The sequence below is a fragment of the Varroa destructor genome, unplaced genomic scaffold (genome assembly GCF_002443255.2).
Source record: "Varroa destructor unplaced genomic scaffold, Vdes_3.0 BEIS01000002.1, whole genome shotgun sequence".
Taxonomy (NCBI): Eukaryota; Metazoa; Arthropoda; class Arachnida; order Mesostigmata; family Varroidae; genus Varroa; species Varroa destructor.
This window is the reverse complement of record NW_019211455.1, coordinates 37,514,784-37,529,650: the sequence shown is the minus strand read 5'-3', so window position 1 is coordinate 37,529,650 and position 14,867 is coordinate 37,514,784. Positions and strand designations below refer to the sequence as shown.

At 38.9% G+C, this 14,867-nt stretch overlaps 2 protein-coding genes across 2 annotated transcripts; one reads left to right on the top strand and one right to left on the bottom strand.

The window, feature by feature from the left end:
* Nucleotides 1-709: 709 nt before the first annotated feature.
* Nucleotides 710-5,753, bottom strand: LOC111245874 (non-selective voltage-gated ion channel VDAC2-like). The gene is made up of 3 exons (XM_022794792.2): nucleotides 5,316-5,753; nucleotides 2,421-2,560; nucleotides 710-1,929 (listed from the first exon to the last, which is right to left on the bottom strand). The coding sequence occupies exons 1-3, from the start codon at nucleotides 5,632-5,634 to the stop codon at nucleotides 1,540-1,542; spliced, it is 849 nt and encodes a 282-aa protein (XP_022650527.1). The 5' UTR covers nucleotides 5,635-5,753; the 3' UTR covers nucleotides 710-1,539.
* Nucleotides 5,754-6,506: 753 nt separating this feature from the next.
* Nucleotides 6,507-14,110, top strand: Opa1 (Opa1 mitochondrial dynamin like GTPase). The gene is made up of 12 exons (XM_022794791.2): nucleotides 6,507-6,804; nucleotides 7,310-7,437; nucleotides 7,921-8,033; nucleotides 8,249-8,418; nucleotides 8,959-9,104; nucleotides 9,333-9,491; nucleotides 9,695-10,248; nucleotides 10,492-10,714; nucleotides 11,284-11,998; nucleotides 12,213-12,295; nucleotides 12,673-12,871; nucleotides 13,083-14,110. Exons 1-12 carry the CDS (start codon nucleotides 6,685-6,687, stop codon nucleotides 13,272-13,274), a joined length of 2,802 nt encoding a protein of 933 aa, XP_022650526.1. The 5' UTR covers nucleotides 6,507-6,684; the 3' UTR covers nucleotides 13,275-14,110.
* Nucleotides 14,111-14,867: the final 757 nt, after the last annotated feature.

Here is a 14,867-nt window from a genome sequence, read left to right as displayed (position 1 = left end):
CGCTAATAGATCACCGTCTCAGATATCGTCTCTTCTAGAAATTATATGATGACACAGCGTTCTACCAAACAAAAACTAGCGAGTTGCACTTTACTTCCGCTTACCTAGTCTCCAAGTAAGCATATAAGCATGTCTACAACTTCAACGAACCCATAACGTCCTCCTGATATCCATAACCCTACTTTATACTACATTAATAGTAACTGTTGAATAAAGCTGAAAACGAAAGGATTGGTTGTCATCGAATACATATTTCCAAACATGATTTTATCCAGTATTTAAGTTTATTTGTATTATTATACTGGTGTTAAGTCTGAATCGGTGATATCTCTTTCGAACATGTATTTTTACAAACTGTGGGTTACGATTAGGTTCCAGCACATTCATACGTTCTACAAAAGAATTGTTCAGTTCTTTTGTGACGCCATGCATTCCAGTTTAGTAGCAAATAGGTAATTAAAATAAGCTGCTAAAATGCTAATTAAAGAAATGAACCAAATATGCAGGTGATCATAGGAAATTCACTAATAAATCATCGCATGATTAAATTTATGTTGTCCCTTACATATCAACCATATATGCAAGTCGTCGTAGGAAATTCACTACTAAATCATCGCAAGTCGTCGTAGGAAATTCACTATTAAATCATCGCATGATGAGACTTACGTTGTCCCTTACAAGCCAATATCTAGCAGTAAGAACTCGTGTGACCGCGGTGAATATATATAGGGGGAGTTTATTATTATTATTCGTAGTTGTATACTTTTCATTGATAAAAACAACGTTGCGCTTAATTTGTCACGCTCTCTTTTCTTAACTATCCTCCGTGGACAACGTTGTCATTCACTCGTTTTTCTTTTTTTTTTTTAGTATTCACGTCTGTTCCTGAGACCTTGATAATATTTGGTTTAATTTATTTTATTGGATGTTTATGTTGTCATTTTTTCCTGTGCTACTTCTAGAGTGTCATTTTATCCGGTGCTACTTCTATATAAATTAATATTATCTATTTGTTTGACCTCTTGAAATTACACTTTCTAAGACATTTCATGCATAATAGTAATTAATAACACACCATCAACTTTAATCAGCTTAAAATACAACGAGCCTTCATACTTCAATTATGGTAACTATTATGAAAATTTCGTTTCGTTTCTAAGAGGATAGCGGTGCTGTTCATTCCGGAAAACGGACCGCGTAGCTTCCAATAATTCTTTCCCTAGTGGATTTTCGCAGGGCTACACCCAAATGCTCAATCAGCAATAGTGCGGCACACTTGCGAGAGCAACGCCGCCATTCGGAGAATGAGCACTTCGCCAGCAGAACATTTCCGGATCTCGTTCATACGACGAAAAGTAGCTGTAATTGCACCACGAGAAAAGCAGCAGTTCCAATAACAAGCTGATAGTAGCCAGTTGTTTGGGCTTGAGTTAAGCAGTCATCTAGATTAACCCACTTTATTATTTCTTTTTTGTCTTCTTTTCTTCTGTTCTTTGTCTTCGTTCTCATCCTATATATATCTCTATATATAGGTCTTTTCTAGGCCTCAAGACTGAGGCCGAAGCCAATCTTATGTCCGCCCTGGTTGAAATTTTTGGTATCAATGTTGGCACACATGGTTGTTTCGATACCATCACGCAAGCGGTGTGTCAAGCCCAGACCGAGCAATCCCTGATTGTTCACCTTTGCTCGCAAAGACGTGTCTTTGTCAACAATGAACACGCCACCGATGCCGAACTGGGCATTGTTATTTGTTGAATTCCAGTTGATGGATACACCGAGCTTAACGTCAGGTCGAACTTCATGGTACACTGAGGCACCAAACACCTGGCCGTCATTTACATTCGAATGTAGCACGATGTCCTTGTTGGCATATCCAATCGCGAAGTTGGTCTTGGTTAGCTTGTTCTTCGATGTGTCGAACGCCACCTATGCACAAGTACAGGACACCAATCTTATCAGTACTTTCAGTGTATTGCAGTACCACATGTAAATCCTCATTTTCTACCCGGCAGTTTCTTTTAACTCCCATGGTTTACTATGTCTACCCGCCACAGTTGACGTTAAACTTACAATTTAGCTATACTGTTTTCGCTTGACTATTTGTTAGCTACATTTTGCCATTATTAGTTTTTCAACAAAGAAAGAAACGGCTACTCCTTCATTTGTGGAGCCAAGGAATAAATAAACTAATCACGCAATTTATTACTTTTATTATACTATTAGTCATTTGATCTATTTTTTTGACAATTCAGCTCAGTGCCACCAAAATGTATATTTTTCTTTTTAATTTTTTGGCACAGATTTTAAATTAAGAGCGTGTCCTTGTATATCATTCTCTCATCAACTTAAGACCACACAGCAATAAAAATCTGAATTGTGTTGACACAGGAACCACGTAGGACCATCTGTCAACTGACCTGTGAACCGGCGAGCCACCCTTGATGCGATAGGACCAGAGACGCGTTAACAAGCGGAGAGCCTGCGTTGTAGTCCAGATCCGTTGTCGCATTGAAGCTGTCGCCTTTAAACGCAGCCGCGACAACCGCATTCCGCTTGCCTATTAGGAACCAAAATATTAACAACAACGTACATATTGGTTGCTTTAGTACTAATTGCACTCAGAAATCTAAATACAGAGAATGATCACAACAGTTTTACATCGTTTGCTTTCGGTATGCTTTCTAAAGCATACCGGAACCACATTTAGTACTGTATGCTGAGGCACGTGCCCATACTATGTATGCTCATTTCAAGCTCGCTGTTCGAATCCAGTTTTAAAGAAAGAAGTCTTAAAGCAGAGGCGTCTTTCAACCATATCCACTTGTCATAAACGCTGTGTGATCGAAGTGAGGGTTAGATCGTACGTCTACGGTAGCCATGAGGAACGATTAGCACGGCCCATTTATTTTTAAAAACAATCAACATGTTTATAGCACGTTGTGATATGGAGGCAGCAGGCTAGTTCAGCCTAACTGAATATAGGATCTGCTAAAAATAATAAGTGTAGATACACTGTGATGGAAGTAATGGAGCTAGTACACTATCGTCCATTGTTCATCAGTAGTCATCCGCGTAAAGTCATTAACCCTAAACTCATCAATTCGAATATTCGACTCGGTGTGCTAAACCAGCGTTCCTTTCACGAGAGCACCTTATCCCTATCGACGTCCGGCTTAATATTGACTTCATATTATGTGGGAGGGGGAAGCATACAATAGAAAAATGTCGTAACTAAAGCATCTTACCTCAAAATCAGACACAGGTACAGTAATAACTAAATACTAATATTCTAAAATTCTTTTAGCCTTTTCTGTTACGAGAACCTGATCGTTTCGTTGAACATTTAGACGTAAATGTAAGCTTCTGACTCGAATCTTGGAGAAGAACTGAGCGCTGAATCGAGAAACTGCTGTAAGTATTGCCTACAACAACAATCATTCAGCAATCAAACACAAAAGAGATATCGGCACATATATACTAAAGAAACAACTCCGTCACCCCAAAACCCTACATACAGGCCTGATGTACCCAAAAGAATTTGAAAAAGACCAGCGAACAAATTATTTTCTGTAATTGCTTTTTGCTTCTGCCTGTTGATGGTCATTGTAATTTATAGCTACAGGTGACTTTTTATTTGCAATACTCTCATAATGGGTAGAAATGGGTTGCCATTCATCAACCCCATTGCAAATTTGATTTGGTAAACAGCTGAATATAGCGTAACGTTTTTGTAACGCCTGTAAATAGCTGGCTTCCGGGAAAAACGTTGAAGCATGCAGTAGCGCCCGAAATTGAAATACATGCGAAAGTGTCGTTTTGTTACCATGCATATATGTAAGATCTAGATAACCAAAGTAAAAGAGGTTATATGGTCTGTTAAAAAAGAATCTTTTAAGCTGAATGCCAACTGCGTAAGATGTAAAGGATCCTAAATACTAATCTTATTGTCGATACCTCGATACGATGTCATATAGACCTGCATCTATTTTGCCTGTGTTTTCGGGTTCATTGGCTTTTAGTTAGGCATGATAGTTTTAGCTAGTGCTCCTTAGTATCATTCTTACATATAAATGATTTATTTCGGAATACAAACACCGCCGCTCATGGCGGACAGAAATGTGTGACGTAGGACAGCGCAGCACATAGCAGTGTGAGCATGATAGATCCTGAATGATTGTGGCTTCTAGTACTCTGTAACTTAAATGTGTCTCCCAGACTTCATGATCAACTTATTAATCTGTAAAATCTATACGAATCCTTTCTCCTTTATGAAACACTAAATTAACGAATATGAGGAACCTCCTTTTTTCGTCGTATGCACGATTTCGATGCTAAACAGTGGACGTAGTAGGCCGCCGCATTCGACTTCATAAAAGGTTCAGATATGCGTGACCGATTGAATGATATGTTTAAAGACCGAAGCGGCTTTGGCCGTTTCCTACTAATGGGCGCATATAAAATGGCCGCAAGTTACCGACCTTACAATGATACTCATATTAAGACAACACGTGACGCCTATACGACAGTTCTAGCTCATATACAATACAAAATTTGTACTCAAACAGCGTGCATATGGTATGCACGTTTTTAGGTGCGCCGAACGTGCTCCATTTGCTAATGTTTGGGCGCAAGCAATGTGAACTTAAGCTTAGTCCACGAGATACAAAATAGACGCCTTTTTACGAAACAGTCTTCAAATGCTTATCTGCGCAATCATATGTCGTAAAGGAGGCCCGAAAGGATTATTAAATCGGCCACCGATTTTTATTCTGTTCGGATATAATCTTCCGGTTATTGTGACCACGGCAGTAGCTACAGTAGTTAGAACGCACATTGAGGAAGCGAAAGTTTTCCTTTCGCATATACTACATATTTTTACTAGGTATTTTGCTCTGACTGCTGAAAAGCATCACGTGAAAATGGTAGTGAAGATAAGTAAAATTAATAAGTAAGTAATTGTAAAATCGCTAAAGCATCGAATGTCTAATCTCTACAATGCATTTTCGTGAAACATACATGCTAGAGTACGTATGGCAATAATTATTGTGATCCTGAAAGACCACAATCTTATACATTAAGCTTCCGCTGATGCCGTCCTATATTCTACGATATTTCTTAGCGGACGGGTTTATAACGGTTTTTAGTGACAATATCATAGAAATTAAATGAGAGATTGGCAAGGAGCAACATATATCTTGGTATCATCCAAAGTATAGAAAGAGAAATAAAGTTTATTGGAACGGATAGATATCGAGAAGGCATGCTACGTTCGAAGTTTAAGAAATGCGCATCTAGACATCACTAAAGCTTACCGGTTTGTGGGGCAAAGTGCAGGTTAGTAGAAAGCTTCAGTCCTTTCGAAAGACAATCCTCAGCGGTAATTTCAGTGTTGAGACTGTTATCGGTCGTCCATTTCTCTTTCAGAGTAACGCCATGCTCGCTAAGCTTGTACTTCACATCGAGGAACCCATTCACCTTGCCCGTGTCATTCAGAGAGGTACCAGATGCGGTGAACTCGACACCCGTCGGCGACTTGGTCTTACAGTCTAACTTGACTAACCCAAAATGATAGTTCTTTGAGAAGACATCGCGAGCTTCTTTGCCCAAATCCGAGTAGCTAGGTGGAGCCATGACTCTGATTTGGGTTACTAGCAATTTTAACACAAAAGACGCTGCTACTGTTTAACACCGGGCGCGTAGCGCGCTATGCTGAAGTTCAGCTGCTGCTCAAAGACACTGCAAAGTCAAGATGGCGGAGCGGCACTTCCGTTTCTGTGATGCGGACTATCACTTTTTTTTTCGGGTAAAGCGCCAGATTAATGACCATAAAATATTTTTGAGGAAGCCTAGCCTCAGAACGGAGAACATTTTCATACACTGATGAAGGATACGCGTCCAATAATTATTCTTAAACAAATAATCGAAAATATAAAATTTGAATGAAACGCGCCAATGCAAGTTCGAATTGAACCCAACGACCTAGGCGATACTATTTACTAGAACGATATGATGCTCTACTTTTATGAAAAAAAAAAAAGAAGTAGACACCATGACAGGCCACGGTCTCATTGGCGATAACAATAATTTTTTAGGAGACTGTCTCCCATCGTTATCATTTGTGTATTCCGATGTCTACATATTATTAGAAATTGACCTGTCACCAAATGCATCAATTCGGATTATAAAATAACTTTCTTCATTCACATAAGTTGTATAGTATATGTTGTTGGCGGGACCTGAAGCAGCGGATCTTTCAACCAGAGGCATGGCCGCCCAAGACACCGCGTTGACTAATTGTGTTATATGTAGTATTATTAAATTAAATACGAGCGACGTACCATTATTATTGTAATATTATGAAAGTCATACGAGTCCTCAAAAACAACATTTGTAATAGACGAGTTTAATACGTTTTTTTACTTCGTATATTCAAGCAGTCCCGCGCTTTAAAAATTGCTACAAGTGTGATCTGTACTGGGTTGCATTATACGATGTTTTTCTTTTCGTGTTGTAGATTTCAACGTCATTTCAAGTACGGAGCGATCATTTCATTATAGGGCGGTATTGGAGTCCGCCTTCGATGGGATAAGTATTATGGAACTTATGACTCGTGGGTAACTGATGGTAGTGTCGTGATACTGCGCATAAAATTGTTTTAACACAAGCACATTTTGTTTAATCATGTTAAGCCGTTTACGAAGCCAGGCAGTAAGGACCTTAGGGGCGCGGGGTTACCACGCTCTCAAAAGGAGGCCCCAACTGCTATCGAGAAAACCACCGGATAAACAGATTCTACTTTTGGTAAGCTTTTATGTGGCTCGTGTCCAAGGTAGCCTCCTTTGATATCTAAAAATAGTTATGATAGATCATATCATTTGGTTCCGTAATTACACTTGTCAAAGGAGCATAAGTTTTTGTTGCTGTAACAGTGGTATTACCAGCTATTACAGTATATAATACATATGCGCGTAGTACAGTGGCATGGCGGTATTTTGAAGAGTCGAAACACTTGGGTGAGTCAGACGAATATAAAAAAAGTAGCTGTGTTCCTTAATAATCTTACGAACTTCCAACTAGTAATGGCTTAACATGTAACTTTGCCGCAAAATCTTCACTGCTCACCCTTGCATTCATACATCATACAGTATACAAATCTTGCGTAAATGCTGTCAATTTATATACTGATAAGAAGGAACGGTGCGTGGAACATACCAGACCAATCACTAATTGCAGTAACTGGCACTATAAATGCACTGTCAGTAGTGGCCAGTATCATCATTTAAAGGATACGGATTTCTTTTCATAGCTGGCCGAGTCACAGAAGCAGCACCAGCGTGGAATTATTATGGCCGCTCGCCTGCTTCGGAGCATACTGAAAATCCGCTACTTCGTGCTCGGAGGGACTCTCTCGGGCGGAGTGCATATGGCTAGCCGGTGAGCTACGCATTTACCTATTTCTTCGCTGCAGTCCTCATTGTATTGACATTATTGAGTATCTATATCACCTGTGCGTTCGGGATTTTCGCATATGATTAAGACGATATGTAAGTTCTTGCTGCCTTCGTCAACTTGCGAACACAGCGGTTCGCAGAACTACGGTTACAAGGCTCTAAGTCTTCAATAAGCTTTAAGCAAGTACATATTTGCAACCTTATTTTCATATGAAAAATATAAGTTGCTTTGTCTTGATGTTATAACTCAGGTTATTTATTCAAGCACCACGTTTTTGCAAAAACAACCTCTTCTGTCCCACTAAAAAACTCCTAACTAAAAACCTCCCGCTAAAAAAAGTAGTGCCTCTTAACCATAGAATTAATTTATAATCGCCAGCTCTTATGGATAGTTATATGTCTATAACAAATTCGAATTGGTAGTTATTTACGCGTCTTCTTTTCTTGTTATAATAAAACCATGCAGATTTGAGGAATGGAAAAAGAATCTTCCAGATTTTGAGTGGATTAAAGATGCAGTACCCAAGAATGAAAATCTGAAAAAGATTCGCGATACTCTCATTAGTGCCAAAGACAGAGGTAAGTTTTACATCATATTCATTCACACTTTCGATTCGACCTAAAAAGTAGCATAGAATTAGAACATTTAATAATATCAATGGAACAGCATCTTTTTCTGTTACTAGTATGCAATGCTAAAAACGAACTCATATGTTTCTGATGTTAGCTATATGATAGTGTATATTTTCCTGTACAGAATTCGACAGAACTAATAATAATTATATTTGATATAGGAGGCGAAGCTGTCACTGTGGGTCTTGCCAGCTTTATCCAGTGGTTGGATGCAGTCAACTTTGTCCCTCCAAGTAGCGCAAAAGATAAAATCGGAAGCGGAACGGTAGCCGCAGTAGGGCTATTTGCGAACGGTGACGAAAACAAAACGCCAAAGCATAAAACGGAGCAGGTGAGAAATCAGGCAGATAGCAGATCCACGGCATCACCTTATATATATGCTGGGTGATAGTTGTTCATTTAATTATTTATTCAATTAATGGACTTTTCCATTAACGCCCGTTTGTGTGTCGTTCCTATTCCTAACATACCTAAATTTACTTGCGGAATCATCAACAAGATTACTTCGTGAAACATTTACGATGGTAAAGAAACTTAGTTTTTAGCTATTTATGCTTGCGGTCAGGATAGTGTTATTTTATGGGTGCGCTTTAGTTAATACTGAATGTATACGTATCTACCTTTCACGAATTTTGCATTCATAAATAGAATAATAACAAATGCACATAACATACGTAAGCACGCATGGGGGCTTTACTGTTAAACGTCGGTCTGAATTTGTAGTGATCGGTGTTTTAGTAATCTTTTGTTCTGCCACTATATAGGCGTATGCCAAGCTACCGCACTGTAAAAAATGCCGGTTGTCTTTCATCTAGAAAATTACGCTTTTTATATAAATTCCTTTTATTTTCTGCTTGTATGGTTACTTTAGGAGAGAATCAACAACCTTCAGAACGATCTTATTAATCTTCAAATTAAATATCAACGTGAATTAGAAAAGCTAGAGAAGGAGAATAAAGAATTAAGAAGGGAAATCATACTCGTTCGTCAGAAACGGGAGTCAGTTACTGCCGCCCGGTAAGGAAAGTGTTGATCTTTACAATGCAATAAACAGTTATATTATACGTAATGTTTGGTGTGACATCCCGTTACTTAAGTACCAAGTAGGCTCTCTTGTATACACTCAATTACAAGACAGGCCTCATGGCAACAAACAGCGACCATCAATCGGTCGGAACGGCAGTGCTTCGCATAAATGAGTGTGCTCGTATGTTAGACTCATTGCAATGTATTTCATTTTCTCAGGCGGCAAATAAAACCGTCATTGATCGATATATACTCAGGTGTTTTAGATGAGCTGAGCGGCTGTGGTTTTAATGTTCAGGACAGTTTGCCCAGAATAGTCGTTGTTGGAGATCAGTCAGCAGGAAAAACGTCAGTACTCGAAATGATCGCTCAGGCGCGGTGAGTACGATAGCTGAAAATGATTAAGAAACATTGGGTTCACGCTACGTTCGAATTCGATATATAAACATTAGAGTAATGCAATAATAGGCAACTTTAATAATCATTTCATAGCTAAGTAACATACATGACAGCCCTGCTTTACAAAATAAAAAATTTGTGTATTTACAGTCTCTGTTTTGTGCTGTATTTTGTGCATATAGTATCTTTCCGCGGGGCGCGGGTGAAATGATGACGCGTTCTCCAGTCAAAGTTACCCTCTCGGAGGCCGCAGACCATACAGCTAAGTTCAATGACTCGAATCGCGAATACGACCTAACTAAAGAATCCGAACTAGTAGAGCTTCGAAGGGAAATCGAGCACCGAATGCAAAGGAACGTCGCTGATGGAAAAACAGTATCTACTGATGTGATTTCGCTTAGCGTCAAGGGGCCTGGTCTTCAAAGAATGGTGTTGGTCGATTTGCCAGGAATCATTAGCACTTCAACTGCAGAAATGGCAGCCGGTACGAAAGAGTCTATCCGAGAAATGACCGAATTTTACATGAACAACCCGAACGCAATCATTTTATGCATCCAGGACGGATCAGTGGACCCAGAACGTTCGATTGTGACAGACCTCGTTAGTCGTTCAGATCCAGATGGCAAACGCACTATATTCGTACTAACTAAAGTTGATCTCGCAGAGATCAACATGGCTAATCCTAACCGAATAAAGAAAATTCTTGATGGACGTCTTTTCCCAATGAAAGCTCTAGGTAAGTTGATCATATAAAATATTCATAGCTGTATTTTAATCAGCCCTTTTTGATCATAAAATATTACTTTCTACAAAACCATTCTGAGTTCTTCGGCTGAGTTCACCAGCAGAAGGTATCTCTCTAAAAATAAAATGTTTCCCTTGTCTTCATGCTTATATTTGTAGACATCAGTAGTGACCATTGATACCATCAATGGGAAAATGGAGAGTTCTCTGATTCTAGGCATTTCTTTTGTGTCAGGCTATTTCGCTGTGGTCACCGGAAAAGGAGGAAAAGACGACAAGATCGAAGACATTCGCAGATACGAAGAGGAATTTTTCTTAAACAGTCGACTTTGCCGCGATGGTGTGCTCAGTGCTTCACAGTGCACCACGCAGAATCTTAGTTTTAGTGTGAGCGACTGTTTCTGGCGAATGGTGAAGAACAACATTAAGCAGCACAGCGACTCGTTCAAAGCACAAAGGTATGAAAATTGATTGGGTTCAGGGTATAAATAGAACTTATAGTACAATTGTTTATTACTATTATGATTACTACTTACTACTGGAGCTGTAACGAATTAATAAGAAGAGTGAGTTACTCCTTATTGACTGTCAACGTCATCAAATCTTGCCAGAGCTATTTGACTTAAGGACATCATCTGTCATTACTCACAAGCTCTTTTCTGCTTAAACGTGATAATAAAACGTCAGAAGTAAGCTATATACCGTCAACTACAGCCTTGCCGCCAGATCAAACTGATAGCTTTATATGTTTATGTCTACCTTTACATTAGCATTTGTATCCGACTTGACCGATGCTTCAAGGTAGAATGTTGATACCAATGTTGAAATGACTACTACTATACTGTTCCGTATTATTGGGAGCGTTAGCAATGACGAATTGCTGGCAGAATTTTATCTTCCAAACTAAATTATCAATTGTTTTGTTGCCAAACGACAAACGTTGCCAACAAACTAATAAAAAACTCGTCGGATCTTCATAGGAATACCAATTTTAGCATTACTGCTATATTTTGATTTTAATTTGCAGATTTAATCTCGAAGCTGAGTGGAAAAATAGTTTTCCACGGCTAAGAGCGCTGGATCGAGACGAACTCTTCGAGCGTGCTAGAAGCGAACTATTGGATGAAGTTGTATATTTGTCTCAGTTGGCGCCTCGAGAATGGGAACTGATTCTCCAGAGGCACCTCTGGGAATCAGTCTCTAGTCATGTTTTCGATAGCATCTACTTACCAGCAGCACAGGCTAAAGATCATGCAGGGTTTAATACCGTTGCCGAAATCCGCCTAAAATTGTGGGCAGAGAATATTTTACCTCAGAAGTCTGTCGAGGCAGGTTGGTGCGCCTTAAAAGAGGTACTTCAATTGCTAATGGAAAAAGACAAATTGAGCAAAAACTATGACAAGTTGTTTGATAAACTGAACGATCGAGTATTTCAAGAATTGGTAGATCGGCATACCTGGGAGGATAAGTCAATCGAAACCCTACGACTTATACAGCTGAACACACTCGAAGATCGTCTTATCACTGATAAGCATCAGTGGGATTCCAGCGTTAAGTTCATGGAAAAAATTCTTCTGGAGAGATTCGAAAAAGCTAAGGATAACTTGTCCGAGTTTGTAGGGCCTGGTTTTTACGAGCAATGGTTTTTCTGGAGACGTCGTACGTCAGATCAGGCGATTCGTGTAGCCATTAAAAACGAGCTTGAAGCAATGTTCACGGGAAGTTCTGAGATGTTTTTCACGGTTAGTAAAAACCTATGACTGTTTTTTATTAAATACTAATAGCAAGAAGAATATAGCAAGAAGGATATATTGATCCGTTGGCTATTGATTTAGCGACTTTCTCGGTATTATTGCCTGCATCTTATATTACCGCACTCATTGCCTCAAGAATGGACTATCGGGTATCATCTGATGTTGTTATTTTTCTTATTTGGTTCTATTCACATTACCAAAGCACGGTCCCGCGCTCACGCAAAATGAGCTAACAATTGTCCGAAGAAATCTTCAATCGAAAGGGTACAAGACAGTCGATTTCAGGTAAGAAGAACTATTATAAAGTTATAATTATAAATAATTACATGACGTTCATCAAATATCTACATACTTTTCTACGACCTTGCAATGAATAAACAAGCTTTTTAAAATTTCATGCGTTTTCCAGCTGTGTTTGTCAGAATGGTTAAGCTATCAACCAAAGATCTTTTCCAAGTTGTTTTTGCTGAAATAATATTTGCAGTTCTTTCTTGTTATTGGACTAATTTGATTTTCCATATTCCTCAGCCTACTGGCTTATGTGATGTTTAAACCATCGGTCTAGATCGTTGACCTCCACATCCAATTCGAACACTAATTGCGATTAGATGATGTTGTATAGTATGATGCTGATGGTAGTGATTTAATTTCAATGGTTGCAGACAAATAAAGGACGTGTGGGATCCCGTCTATCAATACCACTTTTTGAAACGCGCTGTGGAACAGGCTCGGGACCGTTCGCGGCTTTTTTATGAGTACCAGAAAGGAAAGGATAACGAGGCTTCGCAGTGTTCTGATATCGTCTTTTTCTGGAAAGTTCATCGAATGATACAAACTACGTCAAGTGTTCTTCGGCAACAGGTTCTGTGATAGTATTTACTATGTATAGCAAGTTTTTATCTATTGCTTTTTCCTTTGCTCGACCAATATAGAATTTACATGGCTGACAGTACTCCAACTCAAACTTTTATTAAAACAAAAGTACATTGAAATGTAAGGTTTTCTGTGTAGGTGCTTAAATAATACCTATCTGAGCATGTATGTAATATACGTTTGTCTTTTTCCTTTGCAGTTGATGAATCGTGAGACGAAAAAGTTAGAAAAAGAGGTTAAAGACATTTTTGAGGATATTGGACAAGATGTACAACTTAAGAAGGAACTGTTAACAGGTCGACGAGTCGAGTTAGCTGAGGACTTGAAGAGGGTGCGGGCTGTCCAGGAAAAGCTCGAAGAGTTTATAGAAGCACTCAACAAAGAAAAATAGTGCTATAGGACATTATCGATTTCACGTAGTACCTCGCACCTTAGGTCTATATTTTTATAATAATTTGAAAGCAGTTTTAACACAATATAATTCTAAATTGCCTGATTTAAGTATCTGACTGAGGTCTGATTGTTTCTCCTTTGATTGAAATTTTTGTCAAGAAGAACTTCTCCAAAGTCAGGCAATATGATGCATATGGTGCATTCATCATGTTGGAATCTTTTCGACTGATCCTCTATGTTGCCACGAATGTGTTTAACCGCTACCAGAGATAAAAGCTAGTTCCAAAAATAACGTAAACCAATTTGAAACCATAACCGAAAGAGTTCTCTAAATCTGAACGGAGATCAGCTATTATTCAATCTTTCCATGCTGAGCAAATCATACCAAGATTGAAGACTTCGTTTCCTTCAAAATCGACGGTATATATTACTGCCAATGTCCATCCGGCTTTCCAAAAGTATGAGGAAGGATTTCATGGGGTAAAGGGAAAGGTTTTTCATATCTTGAGGCTCAGAATGATCACCAAAATAATGCAAAAAGATATTTCCGGTAATCCCGAATTTTGATAAAGATTGGGGATTAAATTGTCATGTTTGGAAGCTGGACTTATTATCAACCTAATTTTAATTTTATATGATACGTATTTGAAGGACACCAACGAGTTTACGCTTACCATTATTCACTAAAGATGTATGTAGATTAAACAATATGAAAACGGCTAGTGAATAGTTTAGATCCCAAATTGAAGATGTAAGCATGGTGAGTTGAATGTCACTTCTGTGGTGGTTATTTTGAATAAACGTAACCGTCAGGAGTCACTTCTAGCACATCCATTGAAGTATCTTTTTGTTCAGATATAATCTTAGAAATAGCTTATAAAAATATACATATTTATTTTTTTCTTTTTTTCCATAGGATTGGATTAGTTTTTAGCTGTCTGCTAGGACAGAGAACTGCACAGTTAGCTCATATTCAGATAAATATAGCGCATTAATTATTGCAATATAAATATTTTACCTGATGGAATTACCTCATCTTGCGGTTGGTACCCCTTACCGCATAGTGATTTCAAATAGTACTGTCTATAGTATCTTTGGGTACGTGTCGGACGCGACAGTGGAGGCGTTGCCGAGTGTGTTTTGCACGAGTAAGCAGCAATAGGTGTTTTAATTTAATAGTGAACATCCATTTAGCACACACGAATCCTCCCAACGTACCCCCGTTTATCTTGTAGCGTCGAAAACAACTCTGAAAACCCAGCATCCTCTAAAGGAAAACGATCGTATAGTTTAAGGCCGTCTCGCATAATTGCCACCCATGCGCATGGATCGAACCACGCCCAGGGCATCTCTTGTCGCGCTTTTTGCATCGTTTGGTGGATCGACCTTCCGTGATAATCACCTAGACGCTCGAATACTTTAGTCCGCTTTTTTAGCCGAGCTTCATGGAGCGCCATCGCCAGCGATGCTCCTCAATAACCCACGCAGTCAATAAGTTGGCTCATCAACCTACATGACCAGCCGTTCCATCGCTTCTAGTAAAATGAAGCGAACTGATTTAAATTTGTCGTTAGCTGACAGGGAGTAGCAT